The 14253-nt window shown below is 34.1% G+C and overlaps 1 protein-coding gene across 1 annotated transcript; it reads left to right on the forward strand.

The window, feature by feature from the left end:
- The first annotated feature begins 9146 nt into the window (after positions 1-9146).
- Positions 9147-13914, forward strand: LOC140981344 (embryogenesis-associated protein EMB8). Its single transcript, XM_073447717.1, has 8 exons — positions 9147-9589; positions 10531-10659; positions 10930-11061; positions 12089-12231; positions 12324-12421; positions 12492-12586; positions 13085-13138; positions 13483-13914. The coding sequence occupies exons 1-8, from the start codon at positions 9179-9181 to the stop codon at positions 13702-13704; spliced, it is 1284 nt and encodes a 427-aa protein (XP_073303818.1). The 5' UTR covers positions 9147-9178; the 3' UTR covers positions 13705-13914.
- Positions 13915-14253: the final 339 nt, after the last annotated feature.

The raw sequence follows: 14253 nt of genomic DNA on the forward strand, positions 1-14253 counted from the left end.
AAGTATTTGAATTTCTGCTGATACTCGATAACAGTAAAACAAAGTTACAATGTCGTAATACTGACCAAAAACAGTCATACCGGTTCAAAAAATGTAGATCATCAAACTGTTGTTCGTTGCTGATTTATTGCACTCGCTTCTGCGGATCGAGTAACTTGTTCATGATGTGGAATTGGATCCATATGTATCACGAAATCAATAAAAATATGTTCGCAATCGCAGGATTGCGGCGAAACCTACTAATCCAAACCATGTACCGTAGCCGTCTGAACAATTACATTATTCTCCACAGTGTTATGTTTTTTGACTTTTAAAGATCCAACAATTAGGACGACGTGGAGGCAGTCAAAATAATTTTTAGTTGATTTTTCTTCTAAGGTCGGGCCATCATAGACTGCATACACATAATTATTATTCATAAGTTAAACAAGCGAATGCAATTTATTGTCAACATTATCCAAAATCAAAGATAAATTAATAACGTTTCAAAATGTTTAAAGCTGTTGTTAGGTCTCAAAACAGCAATAGTAGGTTTATGCTTAGCATACAACAATACATCTTTGGAATATATTATTTTGAATGAGTTGATCTTATAATTTATTCCTGTAGAAAAAATTTTATTATTAAACACATTAACATATTACCTTCTCATGAAAATGTGAGGTCGAAGATCATCAACCCGTTGTTCGTTGCTGATTTATTGCACTCGCTTCTGCGGATTGAGTAGCTTGTTCATGATGTGGAATTGGATCCATAGGTATCACGAAATCAATAAAAATATGTTCGCAATAGCAGGATTGCGGCGAAACCTACTAATCCAAACCCCGTGCCGTATCTGTTCTGAACAATTACATTATTCTCCACCGTGTTAAGTTTTTTGACTTTTAAAGATCCAACAATTACATAATTCTCCACCATGTCATAATAAATTTAACGGGGCAGAATTTCACCTAAGTATTTGAATTTCTGCTGATACACGATAACAGCAAAACGAAGTTACAATGTAATAGTACTGTCCAGAAACAGTCATACTGGTTCAAAAAATGTGAGGTCGAAGATCATCAAGCCGTTGTTCTTTGCTGATTTCTTGCACTCGCTTCTGCGGATTGAGTAACTTCCTCATGATGTGGAATTGGATCCATAGGTATCATGAAATCAATAAAAATATGTTCGCAATCGCATGATTGCGGCGAAACCTACGAATCCAAACCCTGCGCCGTAGCCGTTCTAAACAATTACATAATTCTCCATCATGTTATGTTTTTTGACTTTTAAAGATCCATCCATTACATAATTCTCCATCATGTCACCATTAATTTAACGGGGCATAATTTTACCTAAGTATTTGAATTTCTGCTGATACACGATAACAGCAAAACGTAGTTACAATCTCGTAGTACTGTCCAGAAACAGTCATACCTGTTCAAAAAATATAGATCATCAAGCCGTTGTTCGTTGCTGATTTATTGCACTCGCTTCAGCGGATTGAGTAGTTTGTTCATGATATAGAATTGGATCCATAGGTATCACGAAATCAATAAAAATATATTCGCAATCGCAGGATTGCGGCGAAACTTACTAATCCAAACCCTGCGACGTAGCCGTTCTGAACAATTACATAATTCTCTGACGTGTTATGTTTTTTGACTTTTAAAGATCAAACAATTAGGACTACGTGGAGGCAGTCAAAATAATTTTTAGTTGATTTTTCTTTCAAGGTCGGGCCATCATAGACTGCCTACACATAATTATTATTCATAAGTTAAACAAGCGAATGCAATTTATTGTCAACATTATCCAAAATCAAAGATAAATTAATACCGTTTCAAGATGCTTAAAGCTGTTGTAAGGTCTCAAAACTACAATAGTAGGTTTATGCTTAGCATACCCACAATATATCTTTTGAATGTATTATTTTGAATGAGTTGAACTTATGATTTTTTCTTGTAGAAAAAAATTTTATTACTAAATACATTAACATATTACCTTTTCATGAAAATGTGAGGTTGAAGATCATCAAGCCGTTGTTCATTGCTGATTTATTGCACTCGCTTATGCGGATAGATTAGCTTCCTCGTGATGTAGAATTGGATCCATAGGTATCACGAAATCAATAAAAATATGTTCGCAATCGAAGGATTGCGTCGAAACCTACTAATACAAACCCCGCGCCGTATCTGTTTTGAACAATTACATAATGCTCCACCATGTTATGTTTTTTGACTTTTAAAGATCCAACAATTACATGATTCTCCACCATGTCACCATCAATTTAACAGGGCAAAATTTCATCTAAGTATTTGAATTTCTGTTGATACACGATAATTGCAAAACGTATTTACAATGTCGTAGTACTGTCCAGAAACAGTCATACTTGTTCAAAAAATGTGAGGTCGAAGATCATCAAGCCGGTGTTCTTTGCTGATTTCTTGCACTCACTTCTGCGGATTGAGTAGCTTCCTCATGATATGGAATTGGATCCATATGTATCACGACATCAATAAAAATATGTTCGCAACCGCAGAATTGCTGGGAAACCTACTAATCCAAACCCTGCGCCGTAGCCGTTCTGAACAATTACATAATTCTCCACCATGTTATGTTTTTTGGTGTTTAAAGATCCAACAATTACATAATTCTCCACCATGTCACCATCAATTTAACATGGCAAAATTTCACCTAAGTATTTCAATTTCTGTAGATACACGATAACAGCAAAACGTAGTTACAATCTCGTAGTACTGTCCAGAAACAGTAATACCGGTTCAAAAAATGTTGATCATCAAGCCGTTGTTCGTTGCTGATTTATTGCACTCGCTTATGCGGATTGTGTAGCTTGTTAATGATGTGGAATTGGATCCATAGATATCATGAAATCAATAAAAATATGTTCGCAATCACAGGATTGCGGCGAAACCTACTAATCCAAACCCTGGCCCGTAGCCGTTCTAAACAATTACATAATTCTCCACCGTGTTATGTTTTTTTTTTACTTTTAAAGATCCAACAATTAGGACGACGTGGAGGCAATCAAAAGAATTTTTAGTTGATTTTTCTTCTAAGGTCGGGCCATCATAGACTGCTTACAAATAATTGTTATTCATTAGTTAAAGAAGTGAATGCAATTTATTGTCAACATTATCCAAAATCAAAGATAAATTAATACCGTTTCAAGATGTTTAAAACTTTTGTAAGGTCTCAAAAAAAACAATAGTAGGTTTATGCTTAGAATACCACATTACATCTTTGGACTGTATTATTTTGAATGAGTTGATCTTATGATTTTTTCTTGTAGAAAAAAATTTTATTACTAAATACATTAACATATTACCTTTTCATGAAAATGTGAGGTCGAAGATCATCAAGTAGTTGTTCGTTGCTGATTTATTGCACTCGCTTCTGCGGATTGAGTAGCTTCCTCATGATGTGGAGTTGGATCCATAGGTATCACGAAATCAATAAAAATATGTTCGCAATCGCAGGATTGCGGCGAAACCTACTAATCCAAACCCTGCGCCGTAGCTGTTCTGAACAATTACATAATTCTCCACCATGTTATGTTTTTTGACTTTTAAAGATCCTACAATTACATAATTCTCCACCATGTCACAATAAATTTAACCCGGCAGAATTTCACCTAAGTATTTGAATTTCTGCTGATACACGATAACAACAAAACTAGTTACAAAGTTGTAGTACTGTCCAGAAACAGTCATACTGGTTCAAAAAATGTGAGGTCGAAGATCATAAAGCCTTTGTTCTTTGCGGATTTTTTGCACTCGCTTCTGCGGATTGAGTAGTTTCCTCATAATGTGGAATTGGATCCATAGGTATCACGAAATCAATAAAAATATGTTCGCAATCGCAGGATTGCGGTGAAACCTACTAATCCAAACCCTGTGCCGTAGTCGTTCTATACAATTAATAATTATCCACCGTGTTATGTTTTTTGACTTTTAAAGATCCAACAATTACATAATTCTCCACCATGTCACCATCAATATAATGCGGCATAATTTTACCTAAGTATTTCAATTTCTCTGATACATGATAACAGCTAAACGTAGTTACAATCTCGTAGTACTGTCAAGAAACAGTCATACTGGTTCAAAAAATGTAGATCATCAAGCCGTTGTTCGTTGCTGATTTATTGCATTCGCTTCTGCGGATTGAGTGGCTTGTTCATGATTTGGAATTGGATCGATAAGTATCACAAAATCAATAAAAATATGTTCGTAATCGCAGGATTGCGGCGAAACCTACTAATCCAAACCCTGCGCCGTAGCCGTTCTGAACAATTACATAATTCTCCACCGTGTTATGTTTTTTCACTTTTAAAGATCCAACAATTAGGACGACGTGGAGGCAGTCAAAATAATTTTTAGTTGATTTTTCTTCCAAGGTCGGGCCATCAAAGACTGCCTACACATAATTATTATTCATAAGTTAAACAAGGGAATGCAATATATTGTCAACATTATCCAAAATCAAAGATAAATTAATACAGTTTCAAAATGTTTAAAGTTGTTGTAAGGTCTCAAAACAGCAATTGTAGGTTTATTCTTAGCATACAACAATACATCTTTGGAATGTATTATTTTGAATGAGTTGATCTTATGAAATTTTCTTTAGAAAAATTTTTTATTACTAAATACATTAACATATTACCTTTTAATGAAAATGTGAGGTTGAAGATCATCAAGCAGTTGTTCGTTGCTGATTTATTGCAATCGCTTCTGCGGATTAAGTAGATTCCTCTTGATGTGGAATTGGATCCACGGGTATCACGAAATCAATAAAAATATGTTCGCAATCAAAGGATTGCGTCGAAACCTACTAATCCAAACCTCGCGCCGTATCTGTTCTGAACAATTACATAATTCTCCATCATGTTATGTTTTTTGACTTTTAAAGATCCAACAATTACATAATTCTCCACCATGTTATGTTTTTTGGTGTTTAAAGATCCAACAATTACATAATTCGCCATCATGTTATGTTTTTCGACTTTTAAAGATCCAACAATTACATAATTCTCCATCATGTTATGTTTTTTGGTGTTTAAAGATCCAACAATTACATAATTCTCCACCATGTTATGTTTTTTGAATTTTAAAGATCCTACAATTACATAATTCTCCACTATGTCACAATTAATTTAACGCGGCAGAATTTCACCTAAGTATTTGAATTCTGTTGATACACGATAACAGTAAAACGTAGTTACAATGTCGTAGTACTGTCCAGAAACAATCATACAGGTTTAAAAAATGTGAGGTCTAAGTTCATCAAGCCGTTGTTCTTTGCTGATTTCTTGCACTCGCTTCTGCGGATTGAGTAGCTTCCTCATGATGTGGAATTGGATCTATAGGTATCACGAAATCAATAAAAATATGTTCCCAACCGCAGGATTGCGGCGAAACCTACTAATCCAAAACATTCGCCGTAGCTGTTCTGAACAATTACATAATTCTCCACCATTATTATTTTTTGACTTTTAAAGATCCAATAATTACATAATTCTCCACCATGTCACCATAAATTTAACGGGGCAGAATTTCACCTAAGTATTTGAATTGCTGCTGATATATGATAACAGTAAAACGTAGTTACAATCTCGTAGTACTGTCTAGAAACAGTCATACCGGTTCAAAAAATGTTGATCATCAAGCCGTTGTTCGTTGCTGATTTATTGCATTCGTTTTTGCGGATTGAGTAGCTTGTTAATTATGTGGAGTTGGATCCATAGGTATCACGAAATCAATAAAAATATGTTCCCAATCGTAGGATTGCGGCGAAACCTACTAATCTAAACCCTGTGCCGTAGCCGTTCTGAACAATTACATAATTCTTCACCGTGTTATGGTTTTTGACTTTTAAAGATCCAACAATTAGGACGACGTGGAGGCAATCAAAAGAATTTTTAGTTGATTTTTCTTCTAAGGTCGGGACATCATAGACTGCTTACAAATAATTATTATTTATAAGTTAAACAAGCGAATGTAATTTATTGTCAACATTATCCAAAATCAAAGATAAATTAATACCGTTTCAAGATGTTTAAAACTTTTGTAAGGTCTCAAAACAGCAATAGTAGGTTTATGCTTAACGTACCACAATACATCTTTGTACTGTATTATTTTGAATGAGTTGATTTTATTATTTTTTCTTGTAGAAAAAATTTTTATTACTAAATACATTAACATATTATCTTTTCATGAAAATGTGGGGTCGAAGATCATCAAGTAGTTGTTCGTTGCTGATTTATTGCACTCGCTTCTGCGGATTGAGTAGCTTCCTCTTGATTGGAATTGGATCCATATGTATCACGAAATCAATAAAAATATGTTCGCAATCGCAGGATTGCGGCGAAACCTACTAATCCAAACCCTGCGCCGTAGCTGTTCTGAACAATTAAATAATTCTCCACCATGTTATGTTTTTTGACTTTTAAATTTCCAACAATTACATAATTCTCCACCATGGCACAATAAATTTAATGCGGCAGAATTTCACCTAAGTATTTGAATTTCTGCCGATACATGATAACAACAAAACATAGTTACAATGTCATAGTACTGTCTAGAAACAGTCATACTGGTTCAAAAAATGTGAGGTCGAAGATCATCAAGCCTTTGTTCTTTGCTGATTTTTTGCACTCGCTTCTGCGGATTGAGTAGCTTCCTCATGATGTGGAATTGGATCCATAGGTATCACGAAATCAATAAAAATATGTTCGCAATCGCAGGATTTCGGCGAAACTTACTAATCCAAACCCTGCGCCGTAGTCGTTCTGAACAATTACATAATTCTCCTCCGTGTTATGTTTTTTGACTTATCCAACAATTATATAATTCTCCACCATGTCACCATCAATATAATGCGGCAGAATTTCACCTAAGTATTTCAATTTCTGTTGATACACGATAGTAGCTAAACGTAGTTACAATCTCGTAGTATTGTCCAGAAACAGTCATACCAGTTCAAAAAATGTAGATTATCAAGCCGTTGTTCGTTGGTGATTTATTGCACTCGCTTCTGCGGATTGAGTAGCTTGTTCAGGATTTGGAATTGGATCCATAGGTATCACGAAATCAATAAAAATATGTTCATAATCACAGGATTGCGGCGAAACCTACTAATCCAAACCCTGCGCTGTAGTCGTTCTGAACAATTACATAATTCTCCACCGTGTTATGTTTTTTGACTTTTAAAAATCCAACAATTAGGACAACGTGGAGGCAATCAATAGAATTTTTAGTTGATTTTTCTTCTAAGGTCGGGCCATCATAGACTGCCTACAAATAATTATTATTCATTAGTTAAAGAAGTGAATGAAATTTATTGTCAACATTATCCAAAATCAAAGAGAAATTAATACCGTTTCAAGATGTTTAAAGCTTTTGTAAGGTCTCAAAAAAACAATAGTAGGTTTATGCTTAGAATACCACATTACATCTTTGGACTGTATTATTTTGAATGAGTTGATCTTATGATTTTTTCTTGTAGAAAAAAATTTTATTACTAAATACATTAACATATTACCTTTTCATGAAAATGTGAGGTCGAAGATCATCAAGCAGTTGTTTGTTGCTGATTTATTGCACTCGCTTATGCGGATTGAGTAGCTTCCTCATGATGTGGAGTTGGATCCATAGGTATCACGAAATCAATAAAAATATGTTCGCAATCGCAGGATTGCGGCGAAACCTACTAATCCAAACCCTGCGCCGTAGTCATTCTGAACAATTACATAATTCTCCACCGTGTTATGTTTTTTGAATTTTAAAAATCCAACAATTACATAATTCTCCACCATGTCACCATCAATATAATGGGGTAGAATTTCACCTAAGTATTTCAATTTCTGCTGATACACGATAACAGCTAAACTTAGTTACAATATGTTCCTTAGATTAGTGAATGCTGACATTATATTATAACAAAATTACATTAACATATTACATTTTCATCAAAATGTGGCAATCCATGTCGGTTCCTTAGATTAGTGAATGCTGACATTGATTTTAATCCGTAACGAATGATAAAAGATAGTATATAGCCCAACTTAGTTCCCTTGATCAAGAATTCGTTACGGTTTAAATTCCCTATCATTTTAATCTCGTATCAAGAACTGCACATAATTTGTGGTATCCACATGGTTCAAGANAAAAAAAAAAAAAAAAAAAAAAAAAAAAAAAAAAAAGTTTATGCTATATATCATTGTTACGAATCCCACACAATGGCGACAAAAGAGAATTTTCAGAGATTATTCTTTCTTCTCAATAACTCTACTTAAATATTTGCGAAGTCGTTGTTAAACAAATCTAATATAAAAATGAATTTCATAAAATTAGAATTGTATTGATCTAATCAATTTATTTGGTTTGACCGATTTCTTTATAAAATAACAGAAACCAAATAGATAAACAAACCATCAAAAACGGCCCAACGAAAAAATAATGAATATTATATATATAAATCATGATCATTAATAGATCCAGCTCATAAAATTTTGTTATAATTTTAAATATTATTTAGAAAATGTTAATAAAATTATATTAAATATATAATTTGTAAAAATAATATGTGAATTTTTAAAATTTTAAAGTGGATTAGATAGTTTAGTTATGAAAAATATTATATGAAAACGTTATTCAGGTAAATGGATAAAGTTTTTTCGTGAAAATTAATTGATTTCATAAACTGAGATTACTAAGTATCGAGATTTTTATATATAATATAGATAAAAAAATATCAAAATTAACTTTTAGAATGAAATCGGTTTGATAGTCCGATTTAATAAAATCAGCAGTACTCAACCTTATTTAGTTTTTTACATTATTGTCAAATTTATTAATATTTCTAATAATAAGTTTATTGATTTATTTTACAATATTTATTGTTATTCGTACTATCAAATAATATTATTTTTAGTTTGTTAATTGTTAAATAATATAATTGATTTATTTGCTACGTAGTATGTAATAAATTAATATTATATATTTATTTTTTAAACAAATAAATATAATGATTTGAATAATCCAAAAACGATAATTGAGAAATTTATTACAATTTTAATTTTTTTTAATATATATTTTGATATAAAAAAAAACAATTTATTATTACCGAACTCTAACCAACCACTCATTTCTCCCTCTTACAGTCTTACCCACCAATGGCGAGAGCCTCCTACGGCTTCTCCGCCCCGCTGTACTCCTCGCTCCGCCGCCTATTGCAGTTTCCCGTCACTCTCACTTTTTCCAGAACTTTCAATCTCCGTAATATCCGAGCCGTATCTATCCCGGGCTCCTCCACAAACCAGCAACCGTCTCTGGAAGTAATCGGCGGAGCTGTGGACTCATTCCTTCCTGCATTCAATACGCTTAATCTCCCATACGCTCCTTACCCCGTGGTTGGTTGGAATAAACACCTGGAGACTATTTTCTCTGCATTTTACAGGTCACTCCCTGATGTCAGATTCCGGCGCCAGTGTTTCCGCACTAGAGACGACGGCACTGTATCCCTAGATTGGATCTCCGGTGATGATAAAAGCTTGCCATCTGATTCTCCTGTACTCATTTTGCTGGTGAGTCTCTGCTCTGATCAAGATGATTTCTTACTAACGTGCCTCGTGGCTAAAAGCATAGGGTATACTGAATGACAAAATTCAATGACACAGCATCTATCCAGGACCATATCACACATCCAAAAAGACTCAAAATAAGAAACAACACTAGCTAACCATAAAAATATTTGAAGAACTGATTACCATGCCAAAATGAAAAAACTTCAATACCTAAATGTCTCATTTTTTAAGTTACAATCTGCATGCTCTCTTGCAAAGAAGATCCTACGTCTTGTACTCGCTTCTCTAGTAACTATGTGTGGGATTTTGCAAAAGAGATTTGGGAGTAAATAAATTTTACTGGAAAATAATTTATATTTGTTTTGTGACAATAATTGACCAAAGTTATATACGTCTATCATTCAATCCTATGAGGTCCATAAGACCTTGGGAATTGAGGGTTAACTCAAAACTCGAGCATAAGTATAATTATGTAAATTGGTTTCATAGCCAGAGGTCTGATAAAATCTCCCCTTTCACATTTGATGTGTAACAGGATACTATAATTAATTGCCTTATTTTAAGAATGAATGCCGTTGGGGAGTTCACATCACACATTTAGTGTTATTCCGCATCTATAGTGAAGACTTTTCTCGAATTAAAGATTCAATTGTATAACAGATTATCTAGCAAAGATTTTCTTAAACTTTCATTCACATTTTATATGTGGGAAGTATCACAGCTTGTCTTGGTGAATTGTGCCCCAGGAAAAATGTCTGGTATTGCAAGTAACAGGAAATGACCAGATTTTAAATTTTGAAGCTCAATCAGTATAATAAAGTTGAAGAGAATAATCAGTTGTGGATTCCAAGGAATGATTTACAATGTTTGTTATTTCTTGGGAAGCAATATTGTGCTAAGTGGAGTGAGGTAAACTGGTCTTTGACAATGGGTGTTTGCAGCCAGGTCTGACTGGCGGTAGTCAGGACACATATGTGAGACATATGTTATTGCGAGCTAGGAGTAAAGGATGGCGTGGGGTGGTGTTTAATAGCAGAGGTTGTGGAGAAAGCCCTGTGACCACAGCTCAGGTACTCGTCTTTGTGGGTTTCAATTCTTTTCCTTTGAATTGTTTTTTCAATTTTTAAATACTTTGTGAAGTTGCTGTTTTCACTCCAATGGTTATTCAAGTTGCATGTGATACTTAGTTCAAACTTTGTTAAAATGCTGGGGACACAGTTGACACTGCAGTGGTTGCTATCATGCATCAGTACTTATCTGATTATGATAGTGAACGTGTGCTGGAGAAACTTTTATCTTCATTGTCTGGTATTTATTTCGTGACTAGCTAATTTCTGCAGTTCTATTCAGCTTCCTTTCTGGGAGATATCACCGAGATTGTTGAATATGTTGGCAATCGGTATCCCAAAGCTAATTTATATGCTGCTGGCTGGTCCCTCGGAGCAAATATTCTTGTTAGATATGTTGGTCAGGTAGTAGGAGTTCAGATCTACATGTTCCTTTCATGTGCTCTTATCATTTTTTATCCTTGTTTTATTTAAAGTTTTGAAAACTGTGTAATTTTTTGTCAAAGCACATTTACTGAGCTGTATGTCTGTCCTACCTAATTCTAACTGATGGGTAATGTTTTCTTGAAACTCTTCCAAATGTTTACATTAACGTGGTCCTGCTTGGAAGTAGTAGATTGAGATTCACAAGAAGCTTATTTGTTTCCCAGCAGTTTCCAAACATTCTCTTATGCTTTATCTTGTTAAGGATTTACTTAGACGGAGACAAACCCTTTCCTTATTCTTGAGTCCTTTACAACAAAACAGTTCCCAGCTTTTGACCTTTTTATTTGAAAGTTTATTTAGTTATCTGGCTTCACGAGTTTAATTAGTTATCTATTTCCACTATTGGTCTTGGAAAGTCAGTTTGCTCAAGTGCTTAGCTAAGTCAGTTCCTTTATCACCCACCCCCTCCAACAAAAGCTGTGACATGATTATGATAATTCTTGAACTTCATCAGCAAACAATGAGACAGTGCATTTACCTGGGGTTTTAGTTCAATGTCAGCTGACTAGCTTAGTCCTGGTTCATTATATTTGTTTGTGTTTCAATCAGCTAACTTTTCGAAGTGTCACCTGCTAACTGATTGATCATGTAATTGACTTGGCTATGGTTCAAAGTGTGCAGTCAATTTGAACCCCACAAACACGAAATCTGAAATGTCCACTCCTAAATAAATTATACATTTTGCATCTTTGTACCTTCAATTCTGTCTTTCACTTGCATGCATTGCATACTTGGGTTATTTTATCTGAAACTGAAGCAAAACACATGCTAGTGTTCTGAAATTGTTATATCGAGATGCTTCCCTCAATCAAGATATGCAGTTGAATCATGGAAAAACTATTGGATTACTTGTAACTGTCTGTTCAGTTTGTGTACATGTACGATCTTCCATATTTTTGCTTTATAAAATTCTCAGTCTGTCTTATTCAAACTTCTTTTGTTACAGGAGTTTCATCCTTGCCCTCTTTCTGGTGCCATATCGTTATGCAACCCTTTCAATTTGGTAGTTGCTGATGAAGACTTTCGTAAGGGCTTTAACATTGTTTATGACAAAGCTTTAGCAAACTCATTGTGCAAAATATTTAAGAGGTAACCTTTGAAAATCATTTGATTATCTACTATTATTTCAGATATATTATGGTGATTGTACGTTATATATAACAAACGACTTTTGGCTGCAGACACGCTCTTCTGTTTGAGGATATGGGAGGTGACTTTAATATCCCATTGGCTGCTAATGCCAAATCTGTGAGAGAATTTGATGAGGGACTTACAAGAGGTTTGCATATTTTATACATCTATAAATGTGTGAAACCTTGCACCAACTGCCCCATTTATCACTCTTTCAGTTTCATTTGGGTTTGAATCGGTGGATGACTACTACTCAAAGTCGAGCAGCTCAGATTCCATAAGGAATGTTTCAATACCTCTTCTCTGCATCCAGGCAAGATATTTTGAAGTTCATGAGACTGCTGAATACATATTTTTCAACTTTCTAAAACGAAATATGATATTTATGGAAGTTAAAAAAACTTGTAATTTCCAATGCGGTAACATTTTATCTTTTAAATGATTCTTGAAAAATCTTGGAATTTGCATATAAGCATACGATAAAGTATTTCCAACAGTTATGGAGGCACAAAAAAGGTGTTTGGAAAATAAACATGCATCAAAAACATTTGTGTAAGGTATTCATGGCGGGTTTAATATTACCGTGAAAGAAGTGGATAAAAAACTTACTCTTTCCTGAGAAGAGAGAGCTTCATGAAAACTCTAATATGTTTATGTTGAATGCACTTGATTCTGACTTTCCAAGTATTTGTCATCAAAATGCTTGTCTATATCAATACCTCAATTCAGGATTTTGTTTATTCTTCTATGTTTATCCTTCCTTTGCCTTGGCGCCTCTTTGTTGCACAACGCTTTTCTTGCTAAATTTCAGGCTGAGAATGATCCAATCGCACCATCTCGTGGAATTCCTCGCGAAGACATCAAGGTTTACGAGGCTCTTTTTAGTCTGTTGCATTTATAGTATTTATTCATCACCTCATCCACTTTATGCCGCCTCTTGCCTCATTGGAACTGAAGATAGTAAGAAAAAAGTATTTCATTATTATCAGTATATTTTAGTACTTGAAGGACCCAAAGGACTAAAATACATATTATCATTGTTAAAGTTGCTCTACAAGACAGCTTGCAAAATACCATGTGCCAACATCTTGGTACTTTTTGAATTACATCGATTTTGAATTACATCGATTTATAATGTCAAATGGTTGTCCTTTTTTCTTGGTACATGGTTTGTGTGAATTAACTCTTTTACACCTTTTGCAACATCAGAAAAACCCCAACTGCATGTTGATAATTACACCCAAAGGTGGGCATTTGGGTTGGGTTGCGGGTTGTGAAGCTCCATTTGGGGCTCCGTGGACCGATCCCGTGGTAATGGATTTCTTGGAATACTTGGAGCAATCTAGATCTTCGACCACAGCACCTTCTACAAAGTTGCAGGATTCGAAGAGTATTGGTAACACTAATGATCTTCACCACGTTGTGGTATAGATAGGTGGATCTGGCAGTGATACCCTAGAAGCAATTCATACAATAAGCCTTTGTATTCATTTTCCACATCTTGTGGTTTTTACACGTCTCCATTGGTGCTAATTGTGTATGTCAAAAATTGTAAAATTTAATCATACTTGTACGATTTGCCTAATTATGTGGCAAATAGATTCCTTTCCCTAAAAATTTAGTTGGCCAAATTGCATTTTTACCTTCAAGGTAATCGAGTGACTGTAGAAATTTGTGGGGAATTTAGTTAGGTTTAGTTTGGAAGAAAGAATTTGAATTTTGGTGGATTATTCGAATTAAATATTTGAAATGACTCTATAAGAATTTATGTTGGGTGGTTTCAAATCTATCGATTGTTAATATATTCGATTGCTTTAATAAATTTATATTGGGTGGTTTCAAATCTTTTCATGTAGATACAAATTGCAACATTGATTATTATGATTTATGGATTTGAAATTCACCCAAATTCTGTTTAAATTCATCTTATAAATATAACATCAAATCAAATCAAATCATTTCAAATCAAGTCATCTCATC

Source organism: Primulina huaijiensis, chromosome 7 (genome assembly GCF_012295235.1).
Source record: "Primulina huaijiensis isolate GDHJ02 chromosome 7, ASM1229523v2, whole genome shotgun sequence".
Taxonomy (NCBI): domain Eukaryota; kingdom Viridiplantae; phylum Streptophyta; class Magnoliopsida; order Lamiales; family Gesneriaceae; genus Primulina; species Primulina huaijiensis.

Coding starts and splice junctions, on each gene's coding strand:
- LOC140981344 (XM_073447717.1), top strand. CDS start 9,179: ATGGCGAGAGCCTCCTACGGCTTCTCCGCCCCGCTGTACTCCTCGCTC. Junction 10,660..10,929: donor GCCCTGTGACCACAGCTCAG/GTACTCGTCTTT, acceptor TAATTTCTGCAG/TTCTATTCAGCTTCCTTTCT. Junction 12,587..13,084: donor TACCTCTTCTCTGCATCCAG/GCAAGATATTTT, acceptor GCTAAATTTCAG/GCTGAGAATGATCCAATCGC.